The sequence below is a fragment of the Polypterus senegalus genome, chromosome 4 (assembly GCF_016835505.1).
Source record: "Polypterus senegalus isolate Bchr_013 chromosome 4, ASM1683550v1, whole genome shotgun sequence".
NCBI lineage: Eukaryota > Metazoa > Chordata > Cladistia > Polypteriformes > Polypteridae > Polypterus > Polypterus senegalus.
Genome location: NC_053157.1, coordinates 184,538,771 through 184,566,737, shown reverse-complemented (window position 1 = coordinate 184,566,737; position 27,967 = coordinate 184,538,771). Strand labels below are relative to the sequence as shown.

General features: G+C 37.5%; 1 protein-coding gene across 1 annotated transcript; it reads right to left on the bottom strand.

Annotated features, from left to right (window-relative positions):
• Positions 1–4,433: 4,433 nt before the first annotated feature.
• On the bottom strand, positions 4,434–26,907 carry LOC120527861 (stem-loop binding protein). The gene is made up of 8 exons (XM_039751766.1): positions 26,699–26,907; positions 25,098–25,244; positions 24,575–24,679; positions 19,255–19,317; positions 17,161–17,292; positions 15,066–15,215; positions 13,032–13,146; positions 4,434–5,789 (listed from the first exon to the last, which is right to left on the bottom strand). The coding sequence occupies exons 1-8, from the start codon at positions 26,749–26,751 to the stop codon at positions 5,673–5,675; spliced, it is 882 nt and encodes a 293-aa protein (XP_039607700.1). The 5' UTR covers positions 26,752–26,907; the 3' UTR covers positions 4,434–5,672.
• Positions 26,908–27,967: the final 1,060 nt, after the last annotated feature.

The window sequence follows — 27,967 nt, the reverse complement described above, 5'->3', positions numbered from 1 at the left end:
ACTCCCTTTTAATAAAGGTTAATGTTAGTTTTACATTTATTGGGTAATTATTGACAGTGAAATTGTTACTTGGGCGTGCTACTCAATATGCAACACATCGCCACCCTCCCCTTCCAGCGCCATGATGAGCAAATATAACTATTTTAGCTCAAAACTTCTGCCTTACTTACTTGAAACATCTTTGAACACATTCGACATAAGCTAACATAACAAAAATCTGATGAAGATCTCGAACACTGAAAAGAGGTCTATTAAATACATGAGTCAATTAAAACACTTCAGTGACACAATGGATTGCAGATTAAAATATCATGCTTAAGGCTTGATAGCTTCACAGCTTGTACAGCGGGTATATAAAAGAATCACCCCTTCGAAATATTCCCCTTTTTTTTTTTTTTGCTTTACAGCCTTAAATTAAAAACACGCAACCCAATATTTTCCCAGCTTTACTTAATGCAATCTATAACATCCAAGTGAGATATCACAGCTACAGTTCAGAAGAATTTAAAAAAATAAAAAACAAGAAATACTGAGATTACTAAAGGATCACCCCCCTCCTAAACAATATTTGTAAACTCAAATCAGATTTAAGTAACCACCATTTCTGTTACAGAACATGGTTACTGGCTTCCACCTGTGATCAACTGTAATCATTGTGATTAATGAAGCATAAAAACAGCTGTTCCTGAAGCATTCATTCCCTTGCTTGGTTGAGCAACTGACAGCAAACTGATTACAGGTGGCAAGCCACTTTTAAAAGATCTCAGGGATAGAGTTGTGGACAGACATAAGGCAGGAGATGGATACAAAAAAAAAATCTCAAAGGCTTTATCAATCGCAAGGAGCACAGTAAAATCCATAATAAAGAAGTGGCAAGCGTTTGGTACTACTAGGACCATCCCTCCAAACTGGATGAATGAGCAAGGAGGAAACTGATAAGAAAGGCTACCCAGAGGCCAATGGCAACAACTTTGAAGGAGTTACAGGATTTTATGGCAAAGAGTGGTCATCGTGTGGATGTGGCAACAATTGTGGCTTGTTCAGGAAGGTTGCAAGGAAAAAAAACTGCTCTCAGGACAGGCCACATTAAGGCTTATGGGCAGATGAGACCAAAATCAAATGGTACACCTGGCAGAAATCCACTGCAGCTCCATCCACAACACCCCATACCTACAGTAAAGCATGGAGGTGGCAGCATCCTCTTTTGGGGGGGTGTTTCTCTGCCGCAGGGCCTGGGGCTCTGGTTATGGTAGAAGGAAAAATGTATGGGGCAAAATACCGTCAAATTCTTGAGGAAAACCTGCTACCCTCTTTCAGAAAGTTGAAGACAGGCACAATGTTCACCTTTCAACACAACGACCCGAAGCACACAGCAAAATTGACCACACAGTGGCTGAAGGAGAAAAAAAAAAAAAAAGTGCATGTCCTCGTGTGGCCCAGTCACAGCCCAGACCTAAATACCATTGAAAAATCTGTGGAAAGATTTGAAGATAGCAGTCTACCAACACTCACCATCCAATCTGAACGAACTTGAATAGTTCTGTAAATAAGAATGGGCAAATATTGCTCAATCTAGATGTGCAAAGACGATAGGGAAGTATCCCAAAAGAGTCAAGGCTGTCATTAAAGCAAAAGGTGGTTCAATGAAATATTGACATTGGGGGGTGATCCTTTATTAATCTCAGTAGTTCTTATTTTTGATTTTTCATAATTTTTCTGAGCTATAGCTGTGATATCTTTCACTTGGATGTTATAGGTTGCATGGAGTAAGTAAAGCTGGGAAGAAATATTTTTAGTGTGTGTTTTCACTTAAGGCTGTAAAGCAAAAAAAAAAAAAAAATAGGAATACTTCATAATTTTCTATACTCATTGTACAGTATATTTGCTCAGTTTCTGCTGTGGTCAATTGAAGTCTGGTTTCAGGAAATGCATTTATCTTAAAAACTTTAAACATATTGTTTTGAACAACTGTCTGCTTACTTAACCTGTTATTTCATTCTTGAAAAGTGATCCAGATTTTCTACATTTTGTAACTACTCAAGAAGTGTTTGTTAATAATAATTAAAAAAAAAAAAGTGCTTTTTTTCTGTAAAAATCTAGTACATTTTTAAGATTATCTTTAGAACAAATGGATATATTTCTGGCACATTTTTTGGACTGGTCTGATTTGCGATTGACGTTAAATTTGTTGGCAACCATGACACAACAGTAAACCACAGCTTCACTGTGGATACTGCACACACATACTTACATAAAAAAGGTCAAACAGGAGCTGGTTTTCAAATAAGTGTAAAACAGGAAAGTACACATGCAGATTTACAGTGTATATACCCCACATGTAAATATATACAGACATACTCACGATCTGCACTTACATGCATAAGGTTGCTTAATAGTCAATGGTCCTGTTCCATTTGTCAGAAGTGGGAGAAAATTGACCATGCAGGTCAATATTTAATAAAACTGTTTGCCCTTCCAAGGCAGTAAATGTAGAGAAGGTAGCCTGGTACTAGTAATGATCTGTGCCTTCCTCCCTACCTTTTGCAGTGCTTTATGATTTTGAGCCTAACGAGTGCAGGACAGTATATACAGTACATGCAAGAATTTTGTTGTGCCAAGTACCACATGACAAACTTGACTTGATACAGCCAGTGAGAATGGACTCTACTGTACAGCTGTTGAAGTCTGTGAGAACAAAAGCTGCTGCTTGATGTGTTTTTTTTTTTTTTTGAAAAAACAAAAGGCAGAAATGTGTTGTGCCTACTTTGGTTTACTGGTAAATGTCACTCCAAGAACTTTAAAACTCCCCAACATGCCTGCTCAACAGCATCCCACCTAATGTGTGGCATGCCTTCTGCTACCTTAAGTCTAGGGCTAGTTCCTTATTTTTGCAGACATATAGTATGTATAGTCTGGCCCCTAATGAGCCAGAAGTTAAACCTCTTCGCTGTAATCCATCTCCTTATTACTTTTAATAAGGTCTATGATAGTGGTGTCATCAGCAAATTTAATGAGATTATCTGGAGCTGTACCTGACCGCATAACCACAGAGGAACATTAGAACACTTTAGGCGAGAACAGGCCATTCAGCCCTAACAAAGCTTGCTAGTCCAATTCACTTATTTCTTCCCAAAAAACATCAAGTCAAGTTTTGAAAGTCCCTAAAGTCTTACTGTCTACCACACTACTTGGTAGCGTATTCCAAGTGTCTATCGTTCTTTGTGTAAAGAAAAACTTCCTAATGTTTGTGTGAAATTTACCCTTAACAAGTTGCCAACTGTGGCCCATGTGTTCTTGATGAACTCATTTTAAAATAACAGTCTCGATCCACTGTACTGATTACTTTTGCTTAAACAAGGAGTACAGAAGGGGGCTGAGCACACTATCCTGTGGTACACTTATGTTGACTATCAGTGTGCAGGACGTGATGCTGCCAATCTGTACACACACACAGTTTTTTTAGATAGGATGCCAAAAACCCAGCTGCAGAGGACGGCACCAAGAAGTCGCATTCCCGGCCAAGGGCACAGGTTGGGGAAGTGCATCAGCCAAAGACAAATAATGCTAAAGAAAATTAGGAGCACAAATGGAAAATAATATTACTTGCTTAATAGAAGGGGCAGGTATTCCTTTTCAAACTCTGATAGAACACCTGATTCTGGACCCTTGTTTCAGAAAATTGCAGCATTATGCTCTACACAGCAACAACCATCTCATTCATTAGTTTGCAAAATAGCTAGATGACATTCTTCAAAGCAATACTAAAAACAAGGATATTAGAAGCATTAAGAGAATACTTGCCATAAACATACATTTTTATCTGTTTTTTGTAAAGCAGCTAGATATTTGGAGACCTTTTCATTTAAACCCTGATTGGCAGCAGCTCTAGAATGAAGCCTTTCCTCAATTAAATGTTAATGTCTGGATCATACCTTGAAATACAGCTCTACCACTTTAGGTAGAGAGAACTGATAAAACTATCGACAGACACTCCAGAAAGAATGTATTATTAAAACTGTACAAGCTGACGCCCAAGGATTGCCAAGGCTGGGATTACATGCACTACCATACATAACACCCATATGCCATGTTATTGTACAAAATGTGTTCTTAATCTGCACCTTCAAGTATTTTTGAAAAATTTTCAAAAGAACAAACCTTCAGCCAGACTTGGACAGGAGGAGACCTGCATTTTCAGTCAGTTTAAAAGAGCTTTATGTAAACCATACGTCACAGTGTTGACAGAAAAATGAGTGTAGTTTGACTTGCAGCTGTGCTCTAAAAACAAAAAAAACTCTTTCAAGCGTGATAAAGCAACACAGTTCCACAGCTGCTTTATTCTTTAATGTCATGTCAACCGCCTCTTCTAGAGAATATTGTGGTTTTATATATTACTATCCATTTGTTCATTATAAATAAAAACAGAAAAGAGAGAAGTTTATCCTTTTATTATACAGTTTATCCTCCCTGGCAAAATGTCTTCCTTCATCGCAAAAAAGAAACTGCAAATCAGAGGGAATTGCTAACAATCTGTCAAGCATTCTATCTTGAAAATATAATACCAGCAATTTATTCTGGTTCTGTAGGAACAAAATATTAAAGTACATATATACAAGGCTGTTATTTACATAAGCAAGAAAAATCCACATTAAAAAAACGATAAAACAAAACTATACTCCAGAATTAAAAAAGGGGGGTTGATTAGCTCCACAATCTGCACAGTATTTTAAATGCATACAGAGAATGTACTTGTATTCTTGAATTAACTGGGAAAACAACTTTTTATTGCATGTGTTATAATCTTGTTCATGTTAAATAAATTTACCACCTCCTTACACAATTCTCAATTAAAAACAGAAGGACTTAAGAACACTTATGTAAACAGATGTTGATCTGTTTATTATCCATGGTCTCCCGAATTAAAATTTATATTTTTTCACTCCATTAAGTCCATAAGAAAATAAAGAAACTCCGCCAAACTGAATAAATGTTTAGCACTCATGTATACAAACCATGTAACCAACTGACTTGATTTTTTTTTTTTGTAACAGTGTTGGCAATAAATATGAACAATGAGGATAAAATGGTATTAATCTTAAATATCTTTTATGCTCAAAATTTCACCAAAACTGCATCCAAGAACACACTTTAGCATTAAATATAACAACCATTATTCAAATACAGAATCATAATATGTAATGCAGAACTATAATTTTTGAAATCCAAAGTTAAAGGTATACATTAAACTGCACAGCATTTTATAAGAATATCTTATGACAAACCCTGGAAAGCTGTGCATATGAAAACACAAAACATTAAGAGCCAAGAAGTTACAAAAAAAAAAAAAATAATAATAAAAAAAAAAAATGTAAATCTTAAACATAGGCTTAACTTTACTCAAGGAATGCCAAAGGTTTAAATGTGAACTCTTTGAAATATGATATCATACTTACCAAATGTTTGGCAAAGGTTTAAGTTAAAACAAGATCTTGGTCAATGTGGAACTTCCAATTCTGTGCAATTCACAGAAAGCCCAAATACAAATAGGAAAACAAAACTGAAAGAGCATTTCAAAATAACCCTTTTGCCAAAAATTTTTTCTGTGAACCAGAAAAAGTGGCAGGATTAGTCCAGTAAACTTTTTTTTTTTTTTTTAAATGACCAGTTTACTACTAGCTTATCCAAAGGCTGCCATCTTCAGTATCTGCCAAGCACGCTCCCAAGTCGAAAGCACTCTCCATTTCATTCTCTGTGCGTCTCATCTTGTTTGGAGTGCCAGAACAGGAATTCTGAAAATTACATTTGGGAAAAAGTGCAAGTTACTTTCATGACTTATATAAATGTAATCTCCAAATAGGCTCCACTTTTTCAGGAATCACAAACAGCCTTAGCAAGTAGTGAAAAATTCTTGAAGGCAGCAGTTAAATTAGGTCATGAGAAATAAGATTTAAATAGCTTCAGCTAATACAGGTAAAATTCCGTTACAACAAACTCCCAGGGACCTAAAAAATATTTTATTGTAACGTACATTGTGTTGTAATGAGATTCTGTATTTGTTACTATAGTGCTTTCTTTAACTTTGTATCCAGGCATTTGCAATCATTTCAATAGCTTTTCGCATTAATTTTAATCTCCTCCTGCCTACAAGTTATGCGGACGAGAAATTTTTCTCAGCATTTCCTTGCAATAATACACTTTCAGGGTGTGAATGATGCCCAAATCCAATGGCTGAAGTGCTGCCGTGCAATTGTGTGGGAGGAATTCAACAAGAACATTATCTAAATGTGGAAGCATGTTGTGGGCAGCACAGTTATCAATCAGGAGCCGAATCATTATTTCTTCTTCATATTGTGAGGTTTCTGAACTCTTTTGAGACACACCCCACTCCCCACCCAACGGGAACGATACACTAAAGTGCGTCCTGAAGCGCGATTGCAGTGCCGTTTGTCCGTTGCTGGGGCAGGGCAATAGGAGGCTCAAGGCGCTGCAGTGAAGCGCTACAGAAGCAAATTATAAAAGGTCAGGGTCGCGCTATAAGTCCCTGTCTTGCACCTCAAAACACGAGGCTTAGTCTCAGTACTTTAGCAAAACCAGTTTTATTCAGCTTCAAACAAGAACGGCACAGCTATTTATTGTTGCATGATCTGCCACTCTGCTATACACAGACACAGCAGTCAGGATGGGTCGAGGCCAGATCAGTGATCAAGTAATCCCGTTATATGCATTTACAATTTACGTGCTCCTAACCTTGCATCACCCATCAAGATCTTTTCCATTTACTTTGGCGGAGAGACGCATATTTGTGAGCCTGCTATTGTCCTGTACAGATATGGAGATCGTGCTTGCTGTCTAGTTGGGGGAGGTCCCAAGAGAGTTTACAAACCTCACATTTTCTTGAATGAGTGCTGCATTAATAGGAATGTTTCTTGAACGAGCATCACTGAACCACATAAAAATGGCTTTTGACGTCTTCAAAAGCAGCAGTTCACATACGTTTGCAACCCGAGATTTTTCTACTTTTTTTTTGCTTGTTCTATCAAGAAAAATGACAATGTCGATGGCGAAATTCCAAATTCACTGGCCATGTCTTTTTTCTTTTTGCCGCAAATCGAGACATGCAAAAAATTTTAGTTTTTTTTTTCTTTCTAACATGAACTGTTATCGTTTTTTCATGTCTGCCGTTTCTATAAGAGGGTGACAATGAGTTACATTCCAACAGATGTTTATCAAATGTTGATGAGCAATAAGCAAAAGGTATCACTGAAAATCACAGGAAACAAAAAAAAAAAAACAGTACGAAGAAAGAAAAAAAAAAAAAAAATTAGTGTTTCTGTTTGAGGATCGTTGTGCACAACTGAGTTGCAGCCACAGAACTAACTGCTCTGTGGATGATTCATTTAGGCATTTCAAGGTCTTCTGGGCACTGGGTAATGAAAGTATCTGCTGAATTTACTTCATAGTAACGAAATTTCTATAGACTCGTGTCATATGGGGAAGCTGTCGGGGCTATAAAAATAATTCATTGTAATGAAAATTTAGTTGTAAAGATATTCGTTGTAATGGAATTTAACCTGTATATTAAAAATGACCTTACAGATTTTTGTCCAACTGTGTAAAACAAACACCACAGAAATGTAAAATATGTTCCATCTCCTGGATTAATCTTCTACAAGTCTGGTTTTAGCACAGCTTACAAAATGATATCAGCAATGGTGATATGTAAGTGATGTAACTGTAAATGTAGGGGGCAGTGTTGATATGTTCCAATTAATAGGATTTAAGTGAGCGCTTTTCTCTTGAGGTTAACGGTCTATCCTTTGTAGGTGCCACTTGTTGACTTCCATTACTTGTAGTGTTCCAACAAACCAGATATTCACATTGGAAAGTTGCTACTTAAATGGATAAAATATACACAAAATTTACTGGCCTGGGGAAAAAAAAAAAAATCCCACTCCATTTGGCAATATATCACTTTTCAGCCGATTTTGCCCCCCTACTAGCCAAAGTGGCTAATCTCAAACCACCTCCCACATCTGCTTTTCTAAGCATTAAGTTGTAGTAATCCTCTAGTATTATGGTGCTTGAGAGAGAGAAATCTTGGTTCTCATATTAAAGGGGAATAATAAACAGAGAATCATGAATCTGAGTACAGTGATCCCTCGCTATATCACGCTTCGACTTTCGCGGCTCCACTCCATCGCGGATTTTAAATGTAAGCATATCTAAATATATATCATGGATTTTCCGCTGGTTCGCGGATTTCTGCAGACAATGGGTCTTTTAATTTATGGTACATGCTTCCTCAGTTTGTTTGCCCAGTTGATTTCATACAAGTGATGCTATTGGCGGATGGCTTAGAAGCTACCCAAATCAGAGCACGTATTACTTATTAAATAAAACTCCTCAATGATATACGATATGCTTCCCGCACGGTGTTTGATTGTTTGCTTTTCTGTGTCTCTCTCACTCTTTCCGACATTCTCTGCGCCTGACGGAGGGGGTGTGAGCAGAGGGGCTGTTTGCACAGAGGCGGATTGCCTAGATGATACAGACGCTCCTCTAAAAAAAAAATGCCACTTTATCATGGTGCTTCGGCATACTTAAAAGACCAAAAGCACGTATTGATTTTTTGATTGTTTGCTTTTCTCTCGCACTGTCTCTCTCTCTCTCTCTGACATTCTCTGCTCCTGACACGCATTCCTTTGAAGAGATGATATGTTTGCATTCTTTTAATTGTGAGAAAGAACTGTCATCTCTGTCTTGTCATGGAGCACAGTTTAAACTTTTGACTAAAGGTTGTGATTTCAGGTCTAGAGGGCTCTAATAATGTTAATAGTGTGGGAGAGTTTATAAGGGCTTAAAATATATAAAAATAACCATACAAACATATGGTTTCTACTTCGCGGATTTTCACCTATCGCGGCGGGGTCTGGAACACAACCCCCGCGATCGAGGAGGGATTACTGTATATATTTTCAAATGAGGTAGATACATGACAACACTGTTTAAATCATGCTACTTTATTATGCGTTAGTTTCTGTAAAATGGATTTTGTAAAACTATACCATTGTTAGCATTTCTCACACTGTGTGCTACCCTGCCTCCACTTGCTCACTACTTCCTAAACTACGTAGGGATACAGAGCCACAGTTCAAGCTGCTCAAGTGTTTCTGATTTGAAGGGGGGAAAAAAAACCCCAAATTATTTAAGCATGCGTTGCCGCACCCACTACACTGCAAAACAACTCAGGATCCCGGTTTGCAACCCCCCAGGCAGACACTCGGTCCAGTCCCACCCTCCAGAAATGACCCTCTATCTGCTGCAGCCAGGTGTTACGTGGGTGACCCCTTGGCCTGGTTCAGCCACTTGGGTCCCCAACAATAAGGATCTTATGAGTTGGATCACCCTCTGGGAAACGCGCCACATGGCCGGAGTGCCGTAACTGACACTTCCTTAAAATGCAGGTAATGTGCCTCATTCGGGACTCCATGAGCAACCGCTCAATCAACAAAGTCAAACCAGCGTACCCAAGGATTTTCTGGAGAGACACAGTACCAAAGGAGTCCAGTCTTCATCTCAGGTCACTGGATAGCGTCCATGTCTCGCTACCATATAGCAAGACAGGAAGCACCAGGACTTTAAAGACTTGGACCTTTGTCCTTTTGCATAGATATAGGGAGCGACACACACCACTTTCCAGCGACCTAATGACCCCCCATGCTCTCCCAATCCATCTACTGACTTCACAGGAAGAGTCACCAGAGACATGAATATCACTGCCAAGGTAAGTAAACCTCTCAACAAGGTCAACACTCTCTCCACAAACAGACACACTGCTGATGGATGTGCCCAAGAGGTCATTAAAGGCCTGGATCTTGGTTTTTATCCAGGACACTCGCAAGCCCAGACACACTGACTCCTCACTCAGTCTCTCGAGGGTCCTGATCAGAGCCTCCATTGACTCCACAAAGATCACAGCATCATCAGCCAAGTCAAGATATGTGAATCTTTCTTCAGCAACAGATGCCCCACAGCAACTGGACCCCACAACCTTGTCCAACAATGCTTGTATGGAAAATAACAGTTGCATGGTCAGAACTGTTTTGCAAACGAAACACTATCCAAAAATGCATACTGAAGCCAGAGTCTTACTGATCAGCTTGCAGAAGTGATGCATTTCACAATGTGCTCGAGCAGAACATGCATGTCATATATGAACTTAATAGTACATTTCACTGAACAGTGGGAGAAGAAATGTGCATGTTTACAGGCTAGCTATTTCCCTGCAAGATCATACTGGAGAGTGTACAGCTGAAGCCCTAGAGGATGCCTTTATTAAACTAGTTGCAATAACATGACATCAAATGTGGATCTAATCCAAGGTTTAGTGTCAAATATCATCAGTGACAAGATTAACTCATTGAAACAGTGTGGTCTTGGAGGCACAGTTCCTCTTGGCCAATTAGGTCAGCTTCGGCCTTACACAGCTGTACTACTGTGCCAAGCCTGCAGACCAAAAAGAAGCGAAGACTTAAGCCACCAACAGTTAGGGTAAAGAAGTCACTTGCAAGCTTCCTCAAGGAGAAAACGGCCACTGACACGGAGACAATTAAAAATTAACCTTCAAGCTACTTGCAGTTATAGTTTGGTGTGAAAAACTATTTGCCCCCTTCCTGATTTCTTATTCTTTTGCATGTTTGTCACACAAAATGTTTCTGATCATCAAACACATTTAACCATTAGTCAAATATAACACAAGTAAACACAAAATGCAGTTTTTAAATGATGGTTTTTATTATTTAGGGAGAAAAAAAAATCCAAACCTACATGGCCCTGTGTGAAAAAGTAATTGCCCCCTGAACCTAATAACTGGTTGGGCCACCCTTAGCAGCAATAACTGCAATCAAGCGTTTGTGATAACTTGCAATGAGTCTTTTACAGCGCTCTGGAGGAATTCTGGCCCACTCATCTTTGCAGAATTGTTGTAATTCAGCTTTATTTGAGGGTTTTCTAGCATGAATCGCCTTAAGGTCATGCCATAGCATCTCAATTGGATTCAGGTCAGGACTTTGACTAGGCCACTCCAAAGTCTTCATTTTGTTTTTCTTCAGCCATTCAGAGGTGGATTTGCTGGTGTGTTTTAGGGTCATTGTCCTGTTGCAGCACCCAAGATCGCTTCAGCTTGAGTTGACGAACAGATGGCCGGACATTCTCCTTCAGGATTTCTTGGTAGACAGTAGAATTCATGGTTCCATCTATCACAGCAAGCCTTCCAGGTCCTGAAGCAGCAAAACAACCCCAGACCATCACACTACCACCATCATATTTTACTGCTGGTATGATGTTCTTTTTCTGAAATGCTGTGTTCCTTTTACGCCAGATATAACGGGACATTTGCCTTCCAAAAAGTTCAACTTTTGTCTCATCAGTCCACAAGGTATTTTCAACAAAGTCTTGGCAATCATTGAGATGTTTCTTAGCAAAACTGAGACGAGCCCTAATGTTCTTTTTGCTTAACAGTGGTTTGCGTCTTGGAAATCTGCCATGCAGGCCGTTTTTGCCCAGTCTCTTTCTTATGGTGGAGTCGTGAACACTGATCTTAATTGAGGCAAGTGAGGCCTGAAGTTCTTTAGACGTTGTCCTGGGGTCTTTTGTGACCTCTCTGATGAGTCGTCTCTGCGCTCTTGGGGTAATTTTGGTCGGCCAGCCACTCCTGGGAAGGTTCACCACTGTTCCATGTCTTTGCCATTTGTGGATAATGGCTCTCACTGTGGTTCGCTGGTGTCCCAAAGCTTTAGAAATGGCTTTATAACATTTACCAGACTGATAGATCTCAATTACTTCTGTTCTCATTTGTTCTTGAATTTCTTTGGATCTTGGCATGATGTCTAGCTTTTGAGGTGCTTTTGGTCTACTTCTCCATGTCAGGCAGCTCCTATTTAAGTGATATCTTGATTGAAACAGGTGTGGCAGTAATCAGGCCTGGGGGTGGCTACGGAAATTGATCTCAGGTGTGATACACCACAGTTAGGTTATTTTTAACAAGGGGGCAATTACTTTTTCACACAGGGCCATGTAGGTTTGGATTTTTCTCCCTAAATAATAAAAACCATCATTTAAAAACTGCATTTTGTGTTTACTTGTGTTATAGTTGACTAATGGTTAAATGTGTTTGATGATCAGAAACATATTGTGTGACAAACATGCAAAAGAATAAGAAATCAGGAAGGGGGCAAATAGTTTTTCACACCACTGTATTTAGTGTGAAGAATTCTACAGATCCTCTCAAATCTCCTTCCGAAAGGATTTACCGCTGTAATAGTAATGTTGTAACCTGCCAGAGGACATCTCATACCTGAGATTGTTAATAAGCTATGTTCCTTGCACAAAAATCTGTAACAGATGGAAGACTATATCCACCTCAGCTGAAAATTTCATTTGTCAGAATAAGGCGGCTTCTTATTTTTGGTTTACATTTTTTATCGTTATTTACAGAGCTGTGTATTATGTTAATCAGGAGAGATAAAACAGTAATTAAACAATATTTTAATCAGTGTTGTATTGCTGTAAATAATTAAAATCATTCTCAAAGACAAGCATATTTTTTTTTACTTAATATAGGCTATTTTTTGATTTACATGTTGGAATCTTGCGCACTGGATATCCTGTTAGCCTATTTGTATTTTTTTTGATTGCATTCCATTTTAATAAGAGTTTGTAACCTCTCACATGTGGCTTTGACATAAAACTGAAGATTTAACCGATCGCTCGATAGATAGATAGATAGATCATAAAGCTCCATTCAGCCTAAAAATACTGACACATGGTTTTGGTCTATATTGTCCAGCCTTACTGTTAGCTATGCCCCTCTCTATAGCATATTTCTAATGTGCACAAAGATCTTTCATATATTATGAAAAAAAATGTTTGAAGTTAATTGATTTTATACAAATGTTGTATTATTTTTGGTTAATTGAGGCCTATCAGGCGATTTAGTTCCAGGCAGCCTAAGAAATTCCAATTCTACTTACTTCTGGTGTTGAAGCTGGCGCCTTGCAGGCTTTCATATAATGGGAACTTGTCTCAGACTCTGTTGAACCACTGGCCCCTGATTCAACCTCCATATCATCCAAGTCAATCGGCTCACTAAACAGAAAGAGTCAAAAGGCATCAGTGGCAGCAAAATGAATTACGGTAAAATGCTTTTTCTAATTATTCAATTTCAAATAAACCAACACTTACATGACATCTGTGAAATTAATTATTTTTTTTAGTTGGGCATATATCTATAAAAAGCTACACAACATTCAATTGTTAGCTAGGGGTCTGTATATCCTGAAGAGGCACTCTTTGCTAAAAAAACCAAAGGAATCTTTATGAACTAGGCAATACAAGCTTTGGACATCACAATTCTCTCAAGTTGCTTGAAGACATTACAATCTAAGTCTCATGCCGCATTGCATACTAGAAAAAAAGTGCAGAATCACCTTTATAATCTTTACTTAAGATCACCGTTACGATTACATATTTTTCAGTAACTAGTCCATTTTGTCTTCATTTGAGAGTAGAACGGTCTTTGTTACTTATGGGCTAATCTTCAAGAAATTTGGTACGCAGGTTCCCAACGCTAACTGAATCCTACTTACGTACATATATACGTCCATAGCCTGCAGCTCGGTCACCGTGTGAGGCGGCGTTGGGTCCCCCATCCCAACGCCTCCCACGTTGTTGGCTGCCTGCCTATATAAGGCAGTCCGTCGCTACGGTCTTTACATTCTCTTCCTTGCTTCGCCACGGGATTCACGTCTCCCTGCTGATAACTGCAGCCTTTTTATTTATTCCACAGCTTCTTCGTCATTTTATTGTTTGTTTATTATGATTATAGTTATTGTGTAGGTATTTTAAACTTACTTTGCATTGCTCAGGTACCCATTTCCTTTATCATTCCAACTGTACCCCCATTAACATGTCTATCGAGGTGATCATCATCGATCAAAGAATTGTCACTTACCAAATGGTTTCCATGCCCGGAGATGGCACCTGCCTTTTCCATTCTCTTTGTTACATATTGCATGGCCATATCAGGCTCACTCTTGATATCCGGAGGAACATTCTGTCTTATGTATTGAATGACTGGGACAGGTTCAAGGTGTGGACCGATGGCTTTACAGGAGATAATTATACTACACAGGAGCACTAGAAGAGTGAAATGCTTAAGCCCTTCACCTATGGTTCTGCATGTGAGTTGATGGCTGCCGCTGAATTGCTCGGTTGTCACTTTCAAGTGTACCGAAATGGCCAAATATTTTACACCTTTCGACAACCGCCAATGCCTCTTAAACATCTTAGATTCACAGGTGACGATTTCAGTAGTGTACACTTTGATGTTTATGAATGTTTAAACTCTCAAAAGCTGGATATTAAGTTATCGATGAAACCAGTTGTTTGCTTACAATGCTTGATAGATGCCGAATGTCACTTCAACACAACAAGTCCAGCAAATACTAACGTAATTGAAACAAACCATGAAAAACAAACCGATTATGACAGCAGCAATCCAAACTGTGAGATTTCAGACAAGATTACTTTTCACATGGCCAACTGTACGTTGCATGCTCAAGAGTAAGCCCAGCGTACAGCCTGGTCATATTACAACCAGAGGGCCGAACTGACAATGTGGTATACAAAGAGATCCTTAACAAATAATTATTGGTATATTTTCCCTCAGTTTAAAAAGGCTTAATTTTCTTCTTAATAAAAATTTAAAGGCAGTACTTCGCTGCTGCGAAGCGTGGGTATTTTGCTAGTACCTAATATATTGAGGTTTATAATGTTGGTATTGTGGCAGCCATAAGATGAACAGCAGATATTTTTACTTCACATTTTAGACCAATTACGTGGTAACTTTTTTTTTTTTTATAACCCTAATTTAAATTTAGGAATAAGTTATACACATTTATATTGTTAGTAAATTTTATAATTTATATTAAAATATTTCACCTACAAAAAGTTAATAATTAGGTAATGTTTGGGGTTATTGTTATTGGGAGGAAACACACACTTACATTGCTTGTAAATCACTGCCTTCTTCCTCTGGTGGATCCCAAGCATGTAGGGCAACCCTCCAGATACGTATCTGCTGGTCCCAAGATCTCCTACTGTACTTCTTAAACTTATTGGGAGTCCTTGGATGAATCCCTGGTTGTCGAAAGTGTCTAAAATGAAAGTCAAAATGAATTCCTCTGCTGTGACAAGATTAACAAAATGTAGAGATTTAATCAATCTTCATAAAGTACTTTTAATTAACTACTGAAAAGTGTAAGATGACAATTTTTTTTTGAGGATACACCAACACTAAAAAAAAAAAAAAAATTGAGGCTACAGTGCCTACTGTGTTTGTCACACACATTTGAACTTCAAAAGGATCACCACTAAGTCTTTCTAGAGATATTCTTGTAGTGTGTGTGTATATTTTACAAGTTGGAGGGACTGAACAAAAGTGATGCACCTTAATGTTAGTCTTTAAAAAGCACAACCTATTGGAAATAATAGAACTGTCTTTTTATACGATGACAGAGCTCAGCATAAAACTTTTTAAAAATAAAGCAAACTGATCAGGTTGATCAAACCACATACAAGGTTGGTGAGAAACAAAATGCCCTGTTCAGATGTATCACAATGCCTTAATATGACCATAAAGTGAAAGATGTAGCTGGGTGTCCTCTCAATGTGATGTACAAAGTGAGGGGGGGAAAAAAAAAACAAAACAAAAAAAAAACACCCATACACCTCAGTGCATTTACAGGACAACTATGTAGATGAAATCTGGGGGGGAAAAAAAAATAGAAATGTTTGCACAACTGCGTGCTTTTATTTTTCAAATACATAAAATGATAAAAAAAAGTAAACATTCAAATGCCTGCAAGTTATCTGTATAAAATTACTTGTTAAATCAATCAATAAAATCACCTCTGGATTGTTTTTCTATAAAAAGATGAGTCTCGCCGATTAATCATGTAGCAAATCTGATCGGCAGAAGTAACACCAATCAAATATCAGAATTTTGAATGTTGGTGTTCGTCAAAAAGCACAGGATGCGGTGGACGTGCGCACAAATACACACAAATGGTGTGAGCCCCAAAACAGAGGTAAGTGCAGCTAAGAAAACTCATGTCATACAGTAGGTAAGCCTTATTTGCTCTTTGGGAATATAAATATACATTGTGTACATACTGTACATAACACTGGTGTCAAAAGATTGTTTACTAAGCTTAACTAGGATCTATTTCGCTACAGCCAGCAAATACCCAGCGATTTGACTTTTCTTTACAGAATCGCATTTCAAAGCAGCTACATCACACATAATGAACATAAATGCTTAGACCAGGTTACTTTACCATTGCGCGCGTTCAGGGGCTACAGACTGTATTGGCGTAGCCCAAACAGGTTTTGTAAAATAACTGAATTGACTGTATAAATATTTGAATCAGTCAAAAATGTGTGTGTGTTTTTGGAGTTTCAAGTAAAGTACCTTACCTTTAACTGCTATGCATTTGCACGAACAATTTACAATACATTAACGTACATCTACTGCATCATTAGCAAAAATGAGTAAAAGGAGTTGTTCAAAGAATAAACTTCTTAGTGGCTGTGCAGAATATAGCCTGCTATTTTATACATGCATGTTAAATGGCTTAACTCATTGGCTAGGGGAGGGCAGTTGGAAATGAACTATTTTACTGTTTAGACACTGAAGCATTTAACATTATTAATAGGGTTTTTATTTATTAGAAAATAAATGCTAGGATAATGGCTGTCAAATTACTTAAAAAAGTATTAAAACAAAAGGAGGAGTACATTTAAGGCCATATCTGAAACCATATACTTATAGGAAGGAATGTGGGGTATTCTTAAATATTTAATTAACTGAAGCATAAATAAAACAGCATGGGGAGACTGTTACAGAATATTAGTGAAACACTATAAGGAAGAAACACAAGCATCTGATCAGAGTGACTAAGAACGTATCCAGTTTTTAAAAAGCTTCAGATGGAGAACATGACAGGCAAATGAGAAAAGCAAGTAAAAGAAACAGAAGTTGAAGGCACATTTCAGTGAAGAGTGGCAATAATGGATGATTTTCTAAACAGTCTTACTTACCTAGGAACCTCTTCAATGTATCTGTTATAAGCAATAGTATTTTTCCCATAGTTTATCTGCTTTTGTCTCCGCATAAGTACTCTCTCATCAGTTTCCAATTCAGCTGGCACTGGAGAGTCTCTGGAATCCGAGCTATAGAATGCAAGTGTAACAGGCAGAGATTAACATAAATAACACAGCTACATTTAAACTATATAAAATGTCCACTCCATGGAAACATGTTTAATTTTTTCTGCAACACAATTTTCTCAACCCAATTCAGGTTAATGATGTTCCAGAGCTTATTCTGACAGAATCGAGGACAAGGCAGGAAACTACACTGGACAGAATACCAAAACATACATTAACACTAATCAAATTTAGAATCAGGGATTTCAAAGGAGGATGCTGGATCTGTGAGGCAGCAGCCCTAGCAACTTTGCAAGTACCATGCCATCCAAAACACACATTCATAGACTTATACATACACACCCAACACCCTAACCTTAATTAAAGGGCAAGTATCTTTCTGCAACTGTGAATCTGTCCAATTGCTATGACAGTTATATGCCATTTGGTATGGGATTTGTGAAAGCAATGCTAAGCTTGTGATATACCACCTTTTGGAATGAAAAATGCACTGCAATTTATTACAACATCCATTATAAAGTACATTCCGATAAATGGTGCGCTGCAAACATTCATGGTGAGTAAGTCTAACAGACAGTAACTGCCTGAGGGAGAAAAATCAACTTACCCAATTTAATGAAAGGTAAGTGTCTGTGTATCTGTGTGTGCATCCAGTTGCTATGTTTAGGAAAAAAATTAAAAATGGGAAAAACATGTAGAAGTGTCTAATATTAACAAAAAAAAACCCCGATTAGATTTTAACCAATCAGACAGGTAGCATTACTATTTAAAAGGACAACTGAGATGAATACACTGCACTATGGAAGTGGAATGTACATTTTAATGCATATTTTAACTACAGAGTTTCCAAGTAGTGCAACAAATTTACAAATTTTCAGCTGAAAATAAGCTCTGTATAGTGACAGTCACCAGGTATGCACATATAGGCCTGGGCTGCAATTACCACCTATTATAGTGCATCCACAAACATATGCATCAGAGTACAGAATATACAGCTAATGGTCAAACTGAAAAATAACACTTAATTGATTAAGCCAGTGAAGTGAGATTTGCTAGCACCCTTGGAGGGAGGATTATATGTTGGTATCACACTCAATGAAGCAAATGCGTTAAAACGTTAGTGTAAATGTACTGTACAAAATAAACTCAAGACACCTTTACTCATATGGGCATGCACAAAATTACTATACGTTGCTAAACAGGTGAACTTCGAATTGAAAAATTTTTTCCACATCACCTTCAGCTGATCAGAGCATCCAATGAGTTAAAGTTATCATAAATACTTTGTTACTTACAAAAACACAGAAATCAACCAAACTGAAAAGCACTTATTTATCTTTTCTCAAGATAATTACAATTCTGAATTGTTGGCAAGTAATTACTTTAATAATCAAAAGGATTCTCAAGCGCTCTTGATTGCAAGGAATGCACTAGAAAGGATTTTTAACCAGAAAATACAAAAACATTTATTCAGCCAACTGTATTTTTGTTAACGATAAATTTCCTAATTCACAGACGCTTTAACACCTCTCTCTCACTACATTTTTGATGTCATCCTTCTGAGAACTTTACATCATTAACCGTGGAATGCATCAACACTCAGAGTACCCTTATGCAGGCTTTATTCTGAACTTCAAAAAAAATTGTCAATCAAGAGGTTTTTACTATCACTGAACATGCCTGCCACAAACAACTGTCTATTTAACCTATGTAACTTTTTAAACACAATTTTGCTTATCCCAATCAAACTGCTGAAGACCATTATCCAAAAAGGTCTACAAGCTCAACTGAAGTTGGGGTGCATCTTATATTTCTGTACTTACACATACTGAAAATATCTAGGAAATATGTATTAATTGTCATTCAAACATGCCTACAGGCTACTGGAAAAAAAATCTTGCTACTCTTGCAGCCATAGTTTGAAGTGACTGGAGTCTTGGCTACACTGTTATATATAACGCATACCTTCCAGAGGAGGCCTTCCTTTCCCTGTCATGTATTTCATTAACCAAGATTCGTCTTCTGTACCTGAACAAACAAAAGAAATACCAGGTCAGGACAAGGTAACAAAAATTTACCAAAGGCAACATCTTGGTTTACACCAAAGCAAACAGTGCTGCACTGCTAATAAGTTGTCAAATGCATGTAACCAAAGAACATACTTTAGAAGACCGATTTCATTTAAATTTTGGGAACGGTACATAGTTTCACTTATGAAATCTGTGCTGTACAAAAATATGGCTTTAGCGAGATGTATCCCTTATTATAATAATAACAACTACTACATTTATTCATAGGCGCCCTTCTAAACACTCAAGGACACCAAACAAAAGACAAGATTCACATTATAAACAAAACTAAAAATACAAAGAATATATATAAAAAACAAAAAAAATTAAATCAGACAGAGCAATGGTGATCAGAGAAAAAGCAGTATTAAACAGATGAGTTTTAAGTTTAGATTTGAGATTTTTAGATTTAAGTGAAAATGAATCAATATTTCTAAGCTCCAATGGTAATTAGTTCCAGAGCAACTGAATGCTCTGCTCCCCATAGTGGTAAGATGGGTGAAGGGGACAGTCACGTGAATGGAGGAAGAGGATCTAAGGTTGCAGGAGACAATGGCAACATGGAGGTCCGACAGATATGGAGGGGCAAGACTGTGGATAGCCATGAATGTCGACAGGAGAATTTTTAAGTCAATGCGGAACTTAACCGGAAGCAAGTGAAGCTGCTGCAGGACAGGAATAAAATGATGAATAGAGGGAGATCTAGTAATGATGCGGGCAGCTGAATTCTGCAGTTGAAGCTTATAGAGAGATTTGCGAGAAAGGTCAAAGAAGAGGGAACTGCAATAATCCAAGCGAGAAGTGACAAGGCTATGAACAAGGATAGAAGTGGTATAGGGAGTGAGTGAGGGAGGGGCCAATATGATTAATGTTAAGCTAGTGGAAATATGCAGACCAGGAGAGGTTATTGATGTGGGACTGAAAACAGTATTGTCAAGGATGACACCCACGCTCTAGACCTATGGTGAAGGGGAGACAGAGGAATTATTAATAAAAAATGAAAGATGATCAGTTTTGGATAATATTGATTTTTGTACCAAAGAGGAGAACCTCAGCTTTGTCACATCTAAATTTAAGAAAATTTGAGAAGAACCAGGATTTAATTTGTGCTATGCATTCAATAAGTGAGGAGGGTGGGAAGGAAAACATAGGTTTGCTAGTGAGATAGAGCCAAGTGTCAATGTAACAGTGGAAATTAATGTTATATTTACAAAAGGTACTGCCAAGGGGAAGGAGGCAAATAATGAAGAGGAGGGGCCCCAGGACAGAGCCATCATCATGAACATGCATACTACATTATGCGTAGCCCTCTTATCTCTAAAGCCAAATGACAACATCAATTCTTACTTTTCACAGAATGGACCAAAACCATTTATAAGGTGGATTAGTGGCATAAGAAATTTAACTCATCACTTAAGGACAGCTGGAAAAATGCTTATGTGAAAGGATTCACATACTTTTAGATGTTCATTTTCCAAGGCATATGAAAGAGTAACATTCATTATTAGCACTTCAGGACAAGAAGGTTTGCCTATTGCACACGTTCTTAATACAATAAAGAAAATGCATTTGTCAGCAGACTAATTATATACATTTTCAGTTTTCACAGTCACTTACAGTCATGTGAAAAAGTTTGGGAACCCCTTTCAGCCTGCATAATAATTGACTCTACTATCAACAAAGCAAAAAAAAACACGTCACAGTGCTATGTCTTTCATTTCCAAGGAACATCCGAGTACTGGGGTATTTTCCAAACAAAAATTTTTAGTGAAGCAGTATTTAGTTGTATGAAATTAAATCAAATGTGAAAAACTGGCTGTGCAAAAATGTGGGTCAACCTGTAATTTTGCTGATTTGAATGCATGTAACTGCTCAATACTGATTACTTGCAACACCGAATTAATTGGATTAGCTCTTTAAGCACATGAATTATACTTCATAGACAGGTGTGTGCAATCATGAGAAAATGTATTTAAGGTGGTCCATTGTAAGTTGTGCTTCCCTTTGACTCTCCTCTGACGAGTGACAGCATGGGATCCTCAAGCAACTCTCAAAAGATCTGAAAACAAAGATTGTTCAGTATCACTGTTTAGGGGAAGGCTACAAAAAGCTCTCTCAGAGGTTTAAACTGTCAATTTCAACTGTAAGGAATGGAATCAGGAAATGGAAGGCCACAGGCACAGTTGCTGTTAAACCCAGGTCTGGCAGGCCCAAGAAAAATACAGGAGCGGCATATGCACAGGATTGTGAGAATGGTTATAGACAACCCACAGATCACCTCCAAAGACATGCAAGAACTTGCTGCAGATGGTGTATCTGTACATCGTTCTACAATTCAGCGCAATTTGCTGAATTGCAAAGAAAATCTGTATGGCAGGGTGATGAGAAATAAGCCCTTTCTGCACTCACGCCACAAACAGAGTCACTTGTTGTATGCAAATGCTCATTTAGACAAGCCAGATTCATTATGGAACAAAGTGCTTTGGACTAATGAGACAAAATTGATTTATTTGGTCATAACAAGCTCTTTGCATGGCAGAACACCACCGCATTCCAAGAAAAACATCTGCTACCTACTGTTAAATTTGGTGGAGGTTCCATCATGCTGTGGGGCTGTGTGGCTAGTTCAGGGACTGGGGCCCTTTTTAAAGTCGAGGGTCAGATAAATTCAACCCAATATCAACAAATTCTTCAGGATAATGTTCAAGCATCAGTTACAAGGTTGAAGTTACACAGGGGTTGGAAATTCCAACAAGACGATGAGCCAAAACACAGTTCAAAATATACAAAGGCGTTCATGCAGAGGGAGAAGTACAATGTTCTGGAATGGCCGTCACAGTTCCCTCAGGCTGTCCATGCTCGGCAGCCATCAAACTGAACTGGAGAGATTTTGTATGGAAGACTGGTCAAAAATACCTCCATTCAGAATCCAGACACTCAAAGGCTATTGGAGGCGTCTAGATGCTGTACCAACACCAATACAGACCAATACCAACAGTAACGACAGTTCTAAAATACTGGTATACCCATCAAGTTATTACCCAACTATCACTTGAGTAAGCACCTGCATTCATAAATACAAAAATACAATTGCAAGGTTTGAATGTAAATGTGTGCTGGAGATGGGGATCCCTGAAGTGTAACATCTAACTGAGAATCTTTAATCTTAGGGCACGTGTGGATTTCAGCATAGGGTTCATAAAGAATGATATCATCTCATCGTCAATGACCCTTCGTATGCGCACATTCTGATTCTTCATTATTTTCTGTCAAACTGAAAATTACTGCTTAAAATCTATACTAAATACAGAACTTCAAAAAGTTTCTATATATGTACTGTTAAACTAGTGAATTCCATGATACTGCTGGATATTGCCATTTAAACCAACTCTTTAAAGAACTTTTTGAAAAATGTTTTAAAGGCTGGTAAGTCAGTAAATTAAATTGGTTGTTTGTAATATTTGTAATTGAAATATTTATAATAATTGAATCATTACACATTTGTCTCAACTTTAAAGCTTCCTGTGTGAAATCCTATTAAAGCAGCCTTTGTTTTGTCATGTTCAAATGTTCTGGTGTGAGTGATCAGACTTTGTTTTGCTTGTGTACAGATTCAGAATCTGAAAAGTACTTCAGCTTTTGCTTCATGTACTCAAATTTATAACTGTGAAACAGCATTACATTCTTCAATGTACCATTCAAATATATGATGTGTGCTTTCATTCACAGTTATACTAACTAATGTTAGTTTTCCCTCAAAAGCCAAATGAATAACAAATTTAGCCGGTCTGTAATTTAGTTTTTACACATTTGTATTTAGCAATGAAGTGTACAGTTTTACTTGTCCTGCCAACTGTATAATTCGGCTAACACAGTACACATTAACAGAAAGATGTAATTTGTCCCTTAAAGCATTGAACAACTAAATTAATTTTATTTTGGCATTAACAGATGGAGCTGCTCATGTCTACCGCTGGTGTAGACAAGCCAAATAGCCAATTCTTTGGAGTCTTATGTCAATGTTTCTTGCTACAGCTGTTGGCTGCGACAGTCCTCCCACATCCCTATACTGTATGGACACATGTAAAAATCACAATCCAGTGTTACTCTGAACCGTATACACTGGTTATAAAATAGACATCTGTGGAAGTGCTCATTACAATCAGAGAATGTAGCCTATGCAAAGCTTATATTAATTTACCAGGCCTGTAAAGGACACTGTTTAAAAGCAATTTATCCCATTATCCTTCCTTCTACTCGTCACACATTTATAAAAGCTAAACAATTACACCTGATTTGATCAGTGACAATATTTCGCTCTCAAAGCATGCAAAAATCTGTTTCTGAAGTAATTCCATAATGGGTCAAAAATGGCAATCGCTCAACCCTGTGCGTGTTTTGCTCCTATTCTTCTTCTTTTTTTTTTTTAAAAAAAAAAAAGCGCATAGGATTCCCGCACTCATGTGCCAAAATGTTCATGCGCAAACACAAAATCATTTCTAGACATAACCTCTGTTTTTAATTTCCAACATGCATTTTGATATGTAGTCTTTACTCAGTTTCTCTCATGTATTATTGCGCCTTCTGGAGTAATTTGTCTACCTACAGTCACGCATGAGTGCAATACAGACTTTAGAGGTAGCACTGATACTGGGGAGAAAAAAAATAAAAAAGGAAAAGCAAGAGTAATGTGAAATTTTACTGGTATTGTTACTAAATATCAAAAGACTAGTATTGTAACATCCCTACTCAGAAGTTCTCCCATCTGCACTACCCAAAAGAAAAAAAAAACAAAACATTTTTTTCATAATCAAGACATATTCATTATTATAATTTTAAAACAGCAAAGGGTAATACTGAAAAAAATAGCTAAGAACATTAAAGGAATGCATGGATATGGGTGATGAAGGTAAAAAGACCACTTTACTTGTAATACTGTTGTAAGTCGTATGGATTTGCATGTCTGCCTTTTCAATAACTGAAGTTTGAAGACAAGTAAACACATGGCTACACCCACACACAAATGTGCCAAAGTAAATGGTTTCACTCAAATATAGGTTGCTTTTGAAATAGCAAGTGGAAGAAAAAAAAAAAAAAGACGAAACAGCCAAACAATTCTATGCAGGTGGAAATTTTCTTTCACTGTTAGGCAACTGAAGCTTATATGCCACCATGTCAATTTATGGCACATCTAGTAAAAGATCACTTTCACTGACCTCTGCATGTCTTTCCTTACATCTGTTCTCAGCTCTTCCTCCTCCACACATTTGGCCCAATCTGAACATCGTGGGAATGGTCCTTCCGCTTCTGGAGTTGTAAAACTGCAAAATATCCAAAAAAATGTAAAAACAAAATATATAAGCAATAATCTCTCTCAAATACAAACATATACATGGTCATAAAAAATCTAAAATTACTTTAAGATAAACTACACTCGTTTTTAAATAATTTTCAAACTACAGACCAACTTAGGGAATATAGACAATGTGTTACATAAATACTGACTGGAAATAAAAACATCTTAGCAGACAAATGACAATTCTCAGCCCGTCATTTGGGGGATGAGTGGGGTACAGAGACAAAAAAAAATCTGAACATTTAAAGCAGAGGCAATCGCATTTTTATGTCAAAAGTTACAAAAAAATATATACAAAGTGTCCATACAAGTTTTAAAATCAAGCGTTTTGATACCATTCGGCCCCAGAACTTCACAAATATCAAGTAAGATTTTCTTCCTACCTTGGTGGTCTTTGGTCCAAATGGGGGTTATCATAACTCCCTTTCTCTTGGTCATCAAACAAAGTGGAATCTGCGTCGTCTTGCTGCCTCAGCTTCCCATCAGCTCCACGTTTCCGGCCCTGGGACCACCTTGCTGGGGGTCTTCTCCTACATTACACAGATCAGTACAATAATTACAAAGAAAAGACGAATGAAGGTAGACGTTTAGCGCTGCTTATCAGAGTATATTAAATCAGCAATACTTATTTTTTTAAATTAAAACTGGGTACAATATTTTGAGAAATGCTCGAATATAGAATGTTACCTTGGGACTAATTGACTCCATGATTTACGTACAAACTGAAGCCTTTTCAACAGAAGTTGAATTCCTACAGTTCGATACAATACGAGTATGCGTCAAAACAATTTGTAGCAAATCAGCTTTACTTTTTAAAGATACTCAACCTTGGGATTTTTCACCTTCGAGAAGTACGGAAAATAGAAGCTGCTTTTATACTGAATGCAAAAGGTTAAACTGTAATCCAAAAGACATGCACAAATTACGAGTATGAATACGATACGATCTTTACTTTATAGCGTTAAGAATAAAAATAAAATAAAACGAAAAAGAACTTAATCGACAGATCGTACTATGCACAGTTCTAAATTAACCCCCGTCAAAACTAACTCTACGCTGAATCCACTTTTTTCTTTAAAGTAAAAAATGAAAACTGAGCAATCGTTTTATTCCACATTTTATTAGTGTCGACAGAAGAGTTGACTTTAAAGAGTCTTTAAAGAGTTGACCCGCAGCATTTCCATGCAATGACAAAACAACGCGGGAAATGAATACCCGGGGTTTGGCTCAGTCAGCTGTTGGATTTCGCGCCGTGGCAGCCATTTTCTAAAGTAGCCAATCGGCATCGCGATCATTCAACAAGGACAGCAGCATAAATTCTCTACAGTGCTTCGTTTCATTGTCTAACTTTCATTGTTACAAATCATGGCTCCCTGCTACTTTTTTTCCTGTGTTAGTAATGCTTTGACTATAATAGATTTAAAAAACAATGTACTGGTTGTAAGAGCTTTTCTTGTACAACATGAAAGATTTTGGAAATAAACCGTGTACATCTTCCAAAATGCAAAACGACTGATCAAAATATTCTTTCGAAAACCAGAAAAAAAAGTAACAAGGATATAGTCCAGGATTTGTTGATCCCTACTGCTTTATTTCTGTTTCCACGCCACTATACTGAAGAGAACGACAGTACCCGTACATCTACTACGATCCACAATTTCATAGATTTTTCATCGGACTCTTGTGCAACTAAAACGGAATTTAGTCACTAATTGACATTCTACTGTACTTGGAATCTTTTAGCTGCCGTCTAAAACCGCCTAAACTTTCTAAGTTGTTTTTCTCTGAACTAATCCCCTTATCTCACCACGTATTTTATTTCTGTTTTTAAGAGGCTACAACCTGAACAAAAGCTTGATAATCAATCTGTTAACGTATAATCACATATCTCTTTCCTTTTCCTCCCCACCCCCTATTTTAGCAACAAGAATACACAATTGCTGCAACAAATACACATCCCTAATCATCCAGTTTTACTCCTTACCTATAATCATCATCACCATCATCGTATCGACTTGACCGGTGTTTAAATGACATTGTTGTGCTGTTGTATTGTTCTCAAAGGTAAAACTTGAAAAAAGCGAACGTTCTCGACCGGCTACCCAAAACCTACTGCACTAAAAAATATGTACTAAATTCGATTTTAATACAACGCGCCAAGAAGGCGATGGAGACAGGACGATACCATAGTACTCACCCTCTGATAGGGGAAATCACGATATCTATTGTGTGGTTTTAGAAATTGATTTCAAATCTATGAAAATATTTTTTTAATTACGTAGATAATCTAAGAAACTAAATTCTTACGTAAAGTAGGAGATACATTTTTTTTTAATTTGGTCTGTCTCTTTTAACTTATATTAACAAAACTCCCCTTCTTTTTGGACTAGCCAATAGAGTCAATGGGCGTTGCGTGTTTCGCTACTGCCGGGTTGAGGGGCCGTTGGCGATGATGGAAGTTGTAGTTTTTAGAAAAACACAGCACCATTACAGTTTCCATAAATACTGTTTAAGAAAGACTACAACTCCCATATTTATATATAGCTCCTGTTTTTCAAGACGAAGCTGTTTAGTTTTAAAAGTTTCGAGTTACCTCATTATTACTGTCTGCTGTACTGATGTGTTGGAAGTAGTAAGAATGGACAAGCGAAAGGATGTCAGTGACCTCGACAAGGGCCACATTGTGATAGCTAGACAACTGGGTCACAGCATCTCCAAAACGTAACAGAAGTTAGAGTATGGAGTGTGTATTGTTACGTTTTACGGGTTAGTGTGACGTTCCTAGATATTGGCCAGCCCCCATAGGCTAATGGCTTGCCTTGTATTACAGGCTACTGACGTGCCTTCACACACTCCATGGGACACCGGCTAATACGCAAAATGCTCCCCCAAATTAGCACAGGACACTCATTGCAATACATAAATCATCACGCTGTTAGTACACAGTTAACGTGCCCCAAATTCGAGAAGCATTACACCACAACACGAAATGTTTGCAATAAAAAAACAAAAACAGGATAGATCGTTGCGTGTGCAGTCCAATAACCCGCGCTCATGGCTATTTGTACAGTACAAGCTTGCTGGATTGCTTACTGATGAGCTGCCGCACGTTAGTTTTCTTTGCTTAGTAAGCTGCATTTTACAGCCTCACAATCTGCAGGGGCCTTACAAAATGTTTTTATTATTGTCTTTTATCATTTTATTAATGTCTTTATGTGTAATTTAAATGCCTTGATATTAAATGAATGAAAAG

Excerpts from the sequence above, each read along its gene's own strand:
- LOC120527861 (XM_039751766.1), bottom strand. The coding sequence starts at position 26,751 with ATGTCATTTAAACACCGGTCAAGTCGATACGATGATGGTGATGATGAT. Across the intron at positions 19,318-24,574 it reads GTAAGGAAAGACATGCAGAG|GTACAGAAGACGAATCTTGG; the intron begins GTCAGTGAAAGT and ends TTGTTTGTTCAG. Across the intron at positions 15,216-17,160 it reads TACATTGAAGAGGTTCCTAG|ACACTTTCGACAACCAGGGA; the intron begins GTAAGTAAGACT and ends CTTTCATTTTAG.